This window comes from Protopterus annectens, chromosome 8.part0, assembly GCF_019279795.1.
Source record: "Protopterus annectens isolate FY-2018-M chromosome 8.part0, PAN1.0, whole genome shotgun sequence".
Lineage (NCBI taxonomy): Eukaryota > Metazoa > Chordata > Ceratodontiformes > Protopteridae > Protopterus > Protopterus annectens.
The window spans coordinates 460,188,598-460,202,186 of NC_056741.1; the positions used below are offsets into that span (position 1 = coordinate 460,188,598).

Consider the following 13,589-nt stretch of genomic DNA (forward strand, 5'->3'; position numbering starts at 1 on the left):
TTCTGCCCATTCATTCTTACTCTGAGAGGTAGTGTTCCACATTCTGCCCATTCATTCTTACTCTGAGAGGTAATGTTCCACATTTTGTCCATTCATTCCTTACTATGAGAGGCAGTGTTCCACATTTTGTGCATTCATTCCTTAGTATGAGAGGTAGTGTTCCACATTTTGTCCATTCATTCCCTAGTATGAGAGGTAGTGTTCCACATTCTGTCCACTCATTCCATACTATGAGAGGTAGTGTTCCACATTCTGTCCATTCATTCCATATTATGAGAGGTAGTGTTTTACATTTTGTCCATTTATTCCTTACTATGAGAGCAGTGTTACACATTTTGTGCATTCATTCCTTAGTATGAGAGGTAGTGTTCCACATTCTGGAGACAGAACAATAAGAGCTACTGTAAAAGGTCTATACTAATTTAGATCATAAAATGCTACTAACTATTCTTAACCAATGATATGTGGAATCCATGTTAACTGTATACAAACTGAAATGCTGATCCATTATCACAAACAGGTACCTGCCTTAAACTGAATACAACAGAAAAAGGTAACAATGAAATATTGTTACAACTGCCTTATGACCAGTCTGAGGAACTAACAACCATTGATGAGTAGATGTCCACCATCACTCAACTGTTGTACAGTTATCCATGATAAGTACTGTGAGGCAAAGATAAACTGGGACTGACCAGTGCTTTCAAAAATATACATGTTAGTTGTAAAGGGGTGATATAGGGTGAATAATCTATCAGACAGTGACTTAGTTGTTAAAGAAGGACAACTGTCTGTGCATTTAGAAATTCTACTATCTGGCTCCAGAAAAGTAATCCTGACCAAGTTATAATCAAGAAATCTACAGGAGAGGCATGCAAAGTTTAATAAAGGTGGAGTTTTATGCACAGAGTTTTGCAGTGTGGCCTACAGTAGACACATAAATGGAAGATGTAGCCAGAAAGTGCAGTGGATGTCTAACAGTCCAACATGCACCTCTAACAGCATCTTGCATACTTGAGAATGACATCTACACCATGGCAATGTCCCTCTATGGATAGTGTGAATTCTTTAAGAGACTCACTGTGCCAGAACGCATTGGATACACACTCCATGCAGCTAGAGGTGATCTGTGTGGAGGCTAAAATGATAGTTAAAAGTAATATCAGTGCTAAGAGTAATGTTTATAACAAACTACTTTCCTGAATAAAGTGCTAGTGTAACAGTCATGTGGTTCAAATCAGAGGAATTTGAGACAAATATGAAATAAAACTGTACTAATTACTTTATACCCACATCAAGCTATGGATAGAAGGAAAAATTGTAGGAGGATTTAGAAAAACCATTATTGTAGAAATAAGCCTTTCCAATACATGGCGGATAATTCTGTATTTACAGTAATGTTATATACAGACCCTTTAATACTACACCAACAATGTGTTCCTGAACAGAAAACTATTATGATTGTCATTATTATTTTTATTACGGAGACCATTCCACTTGTCCCATTTTCCAGTCAAAAATAAAAGACATCAGAAGACTCTAGGAAAATGCAACTGCTCTCTCTGGTCATATAGCTTAACCCTCTCATACCCTTCTTTTCCTCCATTTACTTTGCTCTGGTTCTGTTTTTTGTTGTGAGTCTTTCACTATGCCAACTCTGATATTCACTCTATAATACATGTATATATTGTGTTTTCAAAGGTCACTCTGTCTACAATGTCATCTATTTATTTCTTTTATACTCTCAAACCAACTCAAATATTTACATTATACATCTTTATTTATTTAATTGTATATAACGTTAATTGCATATAATATAAGTAGGCATTGTATTTTGTCATCCAGTCTGCATATAATGTCATGTATTTATTATATTTACCCCGGGCTGAGACTGAACTAGGTCTAAGGGGATCAGTGCTCTACCCCAATTAACAAATTCAAAATAAATAAATAAAGATGATTTGAATGGAACACAATGACACCAAATGAAAGACCTTTGAAAAGCTTTACTGTAGTCTGACAAGTGAAGTGGGCCAAACTATAATGCATGCAATCCAAGGGTAAACTGCTAAAACAAGAGAAAGTACTTGGACAAGACATATAAATTAATTATGGATCACACAACAAACAGATGACCCACTGCCAGTTAACAGAAAACTGAGTGTAAAGTAGCCACCTAATGTGCATGTAGATACCACCAAAGTGATGGCCACCTCCACCTATCCGTTGTCAACAGCATAAAGAATATCCACACCCAATACCTATGTTATCAGTGGAACAACAATAGAAGAAGACTGATGAACATGACAGTTTATGGAGAAGATAAGCTGACATTATCATCTAAGGAAAGATGTCAAATTATGCTGTTGTACCTCTCAAATGTCCAGATTTTCACAGAAAGTCCAGATTTTTGCGTCATATTTTTGGTCTTTTCCTCATAAAATTTCTGTTTTTTTCTGGCAAATCGTAGGATCAAAGTAAGTAAATAATGACATACATTTCAGTTTCAGATTTTATATCCTTCGGAAAATACACGCTAACACAAATCCTGTTATTCTAGCAACTTTTTGTTTATAAGAGCAATATTTAAAATCAGTCCATATTTTTTGTCCTTAATTCCTTTGCTATTTTAGGCTTTGTCCAAATTTCTTGCCCTGAGAGGTTGAGAAATATGGCATGCTGAAAATAGTCGGTTCTTGAAGACCATGACCATACACTATTGTATTTTAAGAAAGATGGCAGACCTATGTTTACAACATATAGGAACAGATAACTTTAATCAACCAATGTTATTCAACATTAATGACATTGTTACAGCCTGCGTAGTGAAAGACATCCTACTGACTTTGCCAAGTCACTGTTTCAAACAGAGATGCTCTGCTATATGACCGAAAGGTTTTCCTCAAAGTTTAAAGATACGGGTATACTGTATGTTTGATTAATACTAGTAGACATGATTTCTGCAAAGCCCTAGTGAATGTTGAATGGGATTCTTATTAGTTCTATGTCAGATGACCGGGGTTCAAAGGTAATGACTCAGAGACAGTGATGCCAACCACAGATAAATGACATGTATGATAAAAATAACAGAAGTTCATGAATATTGGTTCACATACAATAATTCAACTCCATCTAGGTGATAAATGTAAATGAATAGTTGGTTACATACATATTTACTGTCCTTTTGTTTACTAAGGGGAAAAATGGAAGAGTTTTGTGTGATCATATTTATGCATATAAAGTGGTATACAAATGGACTGAGTGTGCTGTTCATGTGGCAGAAATCTATACTACTTATCATTTTCTGTCTCCATGTATTTATTGAAGTTTTGCTGTGAATGTATTCTTAGGACAAATAAACAGCAACCACTGAAACAACAATGTATTTATTGTATAAAGACCGCAAATTGTAATAAATGAGAAAAAAACACAATCAGATCATTTACAACTCTTAGCAGAAGCTCTAAATTGCTCCTCATATTAATCTTAGCATAACACCACCCCATGTCCACCATAGTCACCTCAGGTAAGTTTAATATTTTGAATATGTGGATGCAACACTGAATATCCAGTTGCCACAGACTTTCAAAAATTGTATTTTCAGTACTTCAAGATAAACCTGTATTGACACAGTAATGAATGCCTGACATCCACCACAGCTAAGTGACTCACCTGTTTGTAGACTAAGATCTAATTATAAGCTAATGTGCCACTACTTTTTCTGTTAAAAACACTGACTCTGTCTACAGTTTTTTTTTTTTGCTACCTGATCGATAACACACTTGCCTCTTTAGAAGTATATGGCCAAATCTTTAGTAAAACTGCTTTCTAACAATCTGGTCAGAAAAATACATTTCTTTCTCAAAAATCAACTAAAATGTACAGCATCATATTTCTGAACATAAAATAGGCTAGGAATGTACTATCATCTTTTACTCAGACAGCCTCTTATTTATGACCCTGATTAATAAATTTGCATTATATGTCACTGGACTTTGCATGCTATCCCTTTCTAAGATGTTCCATGTTCTGCTCTAACCTTCCTAGTCCAAGACTGATACATTTTCTTTTTTAATGTATTTCCTGTTCCAGCCATAACCCCATGGACCCTTTACATTCTAACACCATAACAGCCTTCACTTATTTATGAAGTTCATCTGCTTCATGTGTCTCATCCCAAATATAAACCTTTTTTAGGTACACCTCATAGGTTCACATGTAAATATTAGGCTATCAGTCTGCAGACTGTTACAAGCCTAGCCATCAACCAAAGTTCAGAATCATACCCTGAGTCTTGCATCTGTGAGGTAAATACCTTAACCATTATGCCCACTCCTTCCCCACCCCCAGTTTGTTGAGAGATTGAGTCTGGTGGATGATTGTAGTATGGACTGGAGTGCAGAGGCACAAACAGCAGAGTGGATAGGGTAGTTGTATGATTTCATTCACCTGGGTGAAACAGTTGTGTTCCACATCAAAGAGGTGCAGCTTGCAACTAGTAGAGATGCATAACAAATGTACCAGTTCCCACATGCAATGCCCTGTGTTTTTAGTGTACTGCTGCTATTAAAGTGATGACATGTTAGTAACATTAGTTCCCTCTGCCCTCCTTCTAAGACAGGAATCAAAAAACACTGACTCTTTCACCCTAGCTTCCTAATCATATTACAAACCATTGCCTACATACATTATCTCTTTTATTTCCCGCTAGATGCAGTGGAGCCATCAGTATTGCAGAAGGTACTCTATGTCCACTAGTGAAACTCCTTCACATTCGTGATAATAATGACAATGAACTACCTGGTCCCTATTATCCTTGTTGTTACCTTTTAGTTAACATATAAATCACAGCTTTTCACCAACAGTGCTACCTTCTGCCACCTCCTACTTTTCCTCTTTCAAAAAGGTGTGACTACATCTAACACTGTAATCCTTAAGATGCTGTTTTCCACAAAAATTATTTTGACTATGTGTTTCTTTAACTTGTTGTTTCTAGTACTGTGACAAACAGATTCAGGTGTCATATGTACACCAGCTATAAATTAATATATATATATATATATATATATATATATATATATATATATATATATATATATATATATATATATATATATAAACAACTGTCTGTTATCAGACCTGTCCCAGACACTCAACTTGATCTTCCACTCCAACTTTCCACAACACCTTTTCAGCTTTCTCCTCATGAGCCATGGCCCAACAAGTGGGGACACCTAACGTATGTGATTGGGTAAGTGGACAGAGACAATAACAGGGCATCCTGATATAGCACCATACTGATGGCTGCAAATGTTATTTTGTTATTCCCTATGAAATGCCCTCAACAACACCCAGTGTCTGTTACCTCTGTATACTTTGTTAGACCAGAATACTTGGTCTTCTCCAAGAATTGCTAGTCTTAGGCTGAAAATCCTACTTCTTCTTCCCAAGATACACTAGATGAAAAAGATACTGCTGCATCCAATCCTCCTGGACAGCTCCTCTGGGATCAGGTTTGCTAAATGAACCTAATTCAACAGGGTCACAGGCAGGGCTCCATCTATCTGTACAAATGTCTACTGTTCTTATGACATAGTGATATAAGCAGACTGCTCTACTGTCATGCCATAGTAAGTTTGTGAAGAAAATGTACACCTTAAATATAATTCTGATTATATCGGTCTTTCAGTCAGTGTTCCACTTCTGACTCTGAATTCTGTTTTTTTTTCCCCATCTGCAGGTAACTTTTATGCTTGAGTTTGAGTTTAGCTGCTCTTTCTTACTCAACCGGATTCAGATAAATCTGACTGCAGACAGGTAAGAAGTTTATTTACTAGCAGTTTCCTCTGTCTGATGTCCAAAGGCTTGATGACAGACACCATGATTTCAATGCATTTTGTAAAACTGCAAGAAAAACTAACACATGACTATTATTAACTCTCTGTGTACACCTAAAAAGGTCCAATTTGTTAGGCTTGTTTTGTATGTATAATAATTCCTTCAGTCCTAGGCAATAAGTCATTGCTATCTCCCGGTTAATATCATGCAGTGAGATGCCCAGAAGGAGAACAGCTAGACTGATTTTTCAGAAAATGTTACACAGTACATTTGTCTGTAAAAACTGACTCCAGAAAGTACCGGTTATGGCTGTCTTCCTTTTTCTGTGAATATTATAGATTTCAAGATTTGATGGTTATATGATTACACTGAGTTAACTGTTCATTTGTAAAGTCGAGTCAGTTCTCCACTGATCAGCAGACTTCTCAACTGTCCCTATTTTGGAGAAAGATTCCAGTTTTCAGGTCTGATTTACCCCTTCACACAATTTTCTAAGTAACACCTCAGCACCTGTGATTTTTGAAGTTGTCTAGTATACAGAAAGCCACATTACTTGACCTGCATACTAGAGACACCAAGAGGACACCCATGTTATATCTCCCTTTTTCAGAAGCAAAATAAATGACCTTATGTAGTAGAATTTTGCAATACAGTTCATTAAAGTCTACAGATTTTACGCTGTTGCTTTGATAATATGCTTATATTTTTCCATCATTTTGGCACTCGATTTTTTTAAATGTGTTTCCAAGAAAAGTCCTACATTCCTACTGGAAGCAGGAAGAGTTATGTGCTGTTTGGTATTCAAATTGTATGCTAATTAGATGTCTAGATTTTTAATTGCATGTGCCTTCCAGGCTGATATTCAAGGGCCTTTGTTCCTATTTTCAATGCTTGCTGGTTTGAAAATATGCTGATCAGTAAGCACAATACTAGATGGTTGTCTACTTGGGTCTGTAAAACTCACAGATTAAACATAAATTATTTTTCATCATAAGTAAAATGAACTACAATCTTTATCCTTGAACTAGACAAATGACTGTTAAGGAGCTGACCACAAACTGCGGTAAGTGCAACAATGCATTACTATTGGTGAGAAGGAAAACTTGGAGCATGGGAGTAAAAGGGAGACACAGTCAAGTATCATTTTCAATTTACCCCACAAGAGTAATTGTAGATTTCGCACAGAAAAAAAGAAAGGTTATTCCATATATCATAATCAATTCCTGCTCAGTATAAAAGGAATTTGTTAAAATCCTCTCTTTATCTGATTATATAGCTGTATTTACCCAATCAATATAGCATCTTATCAAACCTGGAGATGAGTAAATCATCTACATAAGGAGTTAGTTTCATCCACAGCACAGATTTCATATAGATATTGTTAAAGCTGTTGCTGTTAACATTTCTTACAGAAATTGCTAAAAATATTCCGTAAGTATTGTTGCTTATGATAGGACTAGTATTCCATCAGTGGTCTCAGACTCACAGCCCTCTGACATCTAGCAGCCCTCAAATCAGCATAAGTATAGATGAGGTAAGCGACTACATTGCTTTTCTAGTTACATTGCCTCCATTTCTTTTTTCTTGGAGATTATAGCCTTTGCTTGACTTTAATAGCCCTCACACAGCACCAATTCATATATGAGTTTGAGACCCTCTAATTCTTAATAATATTGATAAGTATGCCTAAAAATAAAGATCCCCATTATTAAGTATTTAACCTGGAATAAGTATACCAAGCCCCTTGGCTAAAAAGATTAGTATAAGCTGAGGCCTCCATGTCATAGTTAATAATATATGTACTGTATATTATTATTATAACATAATATTATATTGCACGCATGAAATATTGGAGGTCTTTTTTAACTGATTTTAAGTGATTTACATGTTTTATACATTTTTTATGTGGTTCAAATGTGTCTGAAGTATTCAGCTTTGGTTATATAACTTATGGTGATTATTTAAGCTAGGAAAAAATAAACTTATTCCACTTTTATCTGACTGGTACAGTTCCTTTCTGGAGTTGGGTTTTGCTTCACTGGATTTGCTATGGTTTGGTGTTGAAGGCCACCTATGTCTTTGTGAATAAGGTCCATGCTGATCCCTTCTCTAGCCTTGCAGATAAGGCTTTTTAGGTGTATGGGTCAATAGTTCTAGTTCTGCATGTTATCAGATTGATGTGCATTGCATATCACACAACATTTGATATTAATGTCTGTAGTGCAGGTGATATATATGTGTGGAAAAAGTACTGAGACATCAGGGTTGCAGTGCTTGAGGGGAGGCAACACATGGCTGTACTGTAAATATGTGAAATATTGTTAGATAGGACCTTCAGTTTGTTATGTTTCCACATGTAATTTAATGTCATATACAAGAAATGCACAGTAAACAGCAGTAATACATAATAATATTTACTTATCCATAATGCAGTCAGCAGTGGTTTTGTGTGCTGGATGGCAAAGTGTTTGCACATGCCAGATGCACATTTTCAGTACTTTCCATGTTTGTACATAGTAAGCAGTGCATAAAAGAGAGCCACATTGCTAAAGTCTGAGAGTTAATACTGAGCATATGAAACACACTTGCTGCTTAACTGACTATGTGGCAGCAGGTGTAAATGCATTGACACATTTCTTTTTTGAGCCCAGATGATACTGGGTTTGAATCCAGGTGTATCTAATACTTTTAAAGACTTTTAAATAAACATTGATAATGGATGACATGAATTCTTTATACTACATGTATTGCTGTGTGTTGGCATAGCACAGAGGGATTAAGTGGCATTATGTGGAGATAACTACAACATTGTACCATCTCTTACCATCGCTGTGCATTGTTGAGTGATACGAAACTCCGCACAAACATAGATGCCAAAAAGTGAAGGGATTTATTGCTTTTACTGCTACTTATGTGGCTATGTGCAATGTCAATGCTTCACATACTTATTTACATGAAATAAAAATGGTCAGTGGCACATGCTGTGAAATAGTCTACACAGCACACATTGTTACATACACACATTGGTTTGAACACTTACTCGGTATCATCCTTCTCCCAATATACCAGCACATGTCAGCAGGGAAATTGTACATCAATTTAAAATTTGAAATTCACCCCCAAATTTGGGGCTGAGCCAATAAAGAAATAGTAAAGAAACAAAAGACAAAATAGACAAAAAAAATATATAATAAGAAACCCTATAAAATATATTCCAGATAATAATATACACAAAAACAATGCTAATTGTTAATATTTCCAGATCTATAATTTATTATTCCAAATATATAAGAAGATCCATATCCAAACCATCCACCACCCTACTCCACTCCCTCCTGACTGTCCCTCTCTGCCTGACTGCCTTTTAAATTTAATTCAAATAAATAAATTCTAAATTAAAAAAAAATAAAAAAAAATAAAAAAAAAATTTGATTAACAAAAAAAAATGTAAAAAAGATGAGACAGGTCCAAAATTCTTCTCCCAGAAGCCGGAACCCCAAGAAGGCAGCAGAACCAAGCAGCAGGCCTGCTGGCCGCAGCTGGCCGCCTCGACGTCATGCGTTGCCGCCCCGGCTATGGAGTCTGTCGCTATCTATCCGTTTGTGTCTTGTGAGGATACGCATAGACCTCCTGAAACATTGATGTGATGCCGCCTGCAATGCAATGAAAACGGAAAAAAAGCGGCTGAATTCGCTGTTGCGCTTTGCGCATGTGCGTATGCGCAAAGCGTGATGCCTGCTGGTGGGACGAAAAAAAAAAATTTTTTTTTTTTTTTTTTATAAAACACAAGCACATTATGATTATACAACTACAGCAGCTCTAGCTGAGGGCTCTCGGCAGCAGCCCCCACCTATGTCGCCCTGTACTTATGTGTGTCATGAGTGATTCTATTTTTTTGACCAGATCATAGTTGTTAAAACAGGCTAGATAGGAAAGTAGTGAAATGGGGAGCAAGCAGGGGAAGAACAAAAGGAAATCAGTATAGGAATGTGCAGGAGGGAGGTACAAAAGAATCATTACTATCCATTTCTTTAACAGTGTAAAATCAAAATACGTGCAGAATATTAACTGAATTTGGACTGTCACCTCCACAAAGAGGGGTGACAACGATGCGATAATTTTGTATAGCCAATTGGACCAAATCAAGTGTGTCAAGAAGATACATGTGCAAAATGGAGAGTTATCTATGGGATGATTTTCTTTTCTTTTCCTTTTATTTTTGTGGGACAGGTGTCCATTTTTTTAATTCAGCAAGAAAGGACTGCTGGGTAAGGTATGTAGGCATGTTTGGTTCAGGTAAGTTGGGTAGGTGAGGAGGCAAATGCAAACATACAAGACAAACAAAACAAGAGACAGGGATGGTGATGGACACAAAATGTTGGGGGACACCATGATTGGGGTGAGGGAGGGGACAACACAGGCTCATGAACATCAAGCATGGAGAGAGTGAGAATCAAGTCCTCACCCACTGGACTGTCATCACTGTCCCCTTACTCCACTGAAAGCTGGAATGCTTGATGTCTCCTCCTCCTATGGTCCATGAGGGAGACCAGCCTCTCCATCTGGCATAGGTGTACACCAGTGGTGCACACAACCCTATGCACCATCCCTGGCAACTTCCTGTGGGTGATGAAATCACCACCTCCGCCACTGCTCCTGGAGGGTACCACTGCACCAGCTTCTGGGGCAGTACTACCTGGGGCACAGGTAGTGCAGGGGCAGCAGAGGCACTGCTGCCAGACTGGCTCACAGACATGGTGTGCATCAGTGCTGGATCCAGTGCCACAGGGGCAGGCTGATCCACTGGGGCTGGCCTACCACACTGTGCTGTGTAACATTTAGTGATGTAGTACACATGGACGACATGGAGATATTTTTACGACACATAATAGGAAATAAAAAAGAGAGTTAAGGGTTGAAGTAATAGAAAAAAAGATAAAATTAATACCGTCATATGTGATATACAATGCACTAACACAATTTTGCAACTTTTTATCTAAAGTATTACATTTAAGTATATGTCCTAACAGATACACACTATACTACAGATTACTGAAAGTAATCCTTGAAATCTGCATATATTGCTCATATGCATGTTTCAGTTATACAGATTACAGTTTACAGCAGGTCATTTGTACCACTAGTATAGTATTTTTTAACTTAATGTAAATATTATTGAAGAAATAACAGTATTGCATAGTTGAGAATTGTGGCATTTGAACCCACAAACTCTGACTATGGTCTAATATTGGACTCTTACAATTGGTTTGTGCTACAGACTAATGCATGTATACTTGCTTTTACAGTTGAGATATGCATACTTAATTTTATATAACTCTGTAAAAGACCAGAAAAGCTATCTTTAACTTTTAATGCTACAATAACACTTCTCTTCTGCTGCATACATACCACTTGCTTCCCTCAGTCTCTTCAATCGAGCAGCGTAAACCTGTCAATTGACCTCACATTTGGTGGAGCTGGTGAAAAAACAAAAAAGAACAGACTTGCCTATATTTAGCTTTCTAAGCATTAAAAGTACTCTCTTATTTTCATATTTACACAACTGTGGGATGTCCATAGTCTCAAATTCCTTCAACCAACGGCTGAGACTATCCTTTTTCTCCTGTGTAGGTCATTAAAATGAAGTCTACATTGCTCTTCAGTGCATGGGGTACCAGTGGCACTGGATACAGCCTTGGCCAAACTATTCCACTCCTCAGACTTGTACTGAGAGCCAGAATAGTCCCCCTGCAGGAGTGCAATAAATATCCTCGACTCCTGAACACCCCATCTCTGTGCCCTAAAGTGTGCACCTTTTTTCCAATGCCAGCCATGTCTACCTGCCAAACTAGAGCAATGGAAACTAACACATTTCTGCCAATTCCAGTTATCATGTTTACTGGTAATGTGCAAAGTTGAGCAACAATGCTAATCACATTTGCACAATGTTAAGCATAGAGCAGCAGTGCCAAGCAAGTAGGAATTAAATAATTGAACTTCGAAGGTTAATCTGACACTTGGCCTTAGTTTAAGGGGTGTGCACCAATGTAGCCTGGAAATATGCATTGGAAATTGTAAAGTAACTGTTAGTTGAGTTAAGTTTGCAGACATTCATTGGGGGCATAAATGTAATGACCTGACATCTATTTTTTTGTCTTTATACACTGAGGAAAATTTACTTTTACAGTGTGGGATTCAAACCTAGGCATAAGGGACAAAACATTTTCTTCCACAGCACTGATTTTCCATCTTTGCATAAGAAGTGCTACTCAGACATAGTCAGGGATCATACGTAAATACAGATGACAGTTTGAGCTGTTACACATGTACCTGACAAGGTTAATTGGATATAGATCCAGTTATATATGTGTCTTAGTTAATTGTGAAGGTCATGCAAGTCAAGATAACAGAATTATGCTTACAGAAATATAGTAGACAGAGTACTCTCAGTCATACATCAGAAAAAACAATAATGGTGTTTCATCCCTCATACATATAATCATATCAGCTCCAATATCTAAAGTGTTATAAGTGAGAGTGAATATAATGGGAAATGGAACAACGGTAAAAATGTCAGGAATGTTCATAGGTTCATACTAGGCTATCTGCCCTAGGGCATTTATAAGCCTAGCCAGAGTGTGTTTGGCTTTCGCCACCCATTTTAAATTAATTTTGCTATGCCCTTTTTCGAGGTTAGTATACTGTGCCTCTGTCTAACAGTGACACAGAAGTGATACCCGGGGTAAACCTACGATTTCCCATCCACTCATCAAGATTCCTCTTGAAGAGAGTCAATGAGGGACTCTGCCTAACCTGGACTGGGATTTTATTCCAGAGTGAAGAGAGCCTCTGGGTTATGAATCTGTCCCTCCAGCATGTCCTATTTATTTCAGTGCTGAGGTTCAAGTCTCTCGAGCGCGTAGCTCGATGGGATTTGGATTTTCTGAGGTGCAGCATTTCCATTAATTCCGGGTTGGACATGGCTTTATACGTCAGGCACAGATTGCTTCTGAGCAGGCGGTATGCCACTGAGTAGAGCTGGAGTTTCGTTAACCAGGCAGCATATGGCATCTGTTTGAGCCCTTTGATTCTCTTGGTGAGGTACTTTTGGGGTCTTTCCAGTTGCTGCAGGTGTCTGGTAAGGTACATCCCAAAAGGGGCATTGTACTCAATTATGGGCCTGATGAGGGATGAGTAAAGAGGCATGATGATCTCCCCTGATCTAGACGTGAATCCCTTCATGATTAGGTGGGCTATATAAAATATTTTTCTAACCACTTTGGCTACGTTGTTGTCAAATGAGAGATTGCTATCAACTTGGGTCCCCAAGTCCCTAATTACTTCTTCTGTACTTAATGGATTACCACCTATGTGGTAATTTGTGGGCACTTTGCTTTTGCCAAAGGGGATGACTATACACTTTTTGGCGTTTAGCTTGAGGCCATGGCTCTGGCACCAGTTGTCTGTTTCTATGAGGCCCTTTTGGAGGATGCTTCTGTCGGCTGGAGAGTCGATTATGGTGCCCAGTTTGCAGTCATCTGCGAACTTGGTCAGCCACAGTCCTTCCATGTTGGCCTGTACCTCCGAGAAATATATACCGAACAAGAGAGGTCCCAGGACTGAGCCTTGTGGGATGCCACTTGTAACTGGTTTGGAGTCTGACATGGCTCCAGCAATTCTAACCATGTGAGTTCTGTCCTTGAGCCAGTTTGCAACCCATCTAGTGACATAGGGGTTTATATTTAAGCTGG

At 37.8% G+C, this 13,589-nt stretch overlaps 1 protein-coding gene across 1 annotated transcript in view; it reads left to right on the forward strand.

Annotated features, from left to right (window-relative positions):
- ITGA10 (integrin subunit alpha 10) overlaps positions 1-13,589 on the forward strand; it is an 837,220-nt gene that overhangs the window by 660,282 nt on the left and 163,349 nt on the right. The window contains exon 22 of the mRNA XM_044079978.1: positions 5,741-5,817. Coding sequence (XP_043935913.1) covers positions 5,741-5,817 — 77 coding nt within the window. The remainder of the gene's footprint in view (positions 1-5,740; positions 5,818-13,589) is intronic.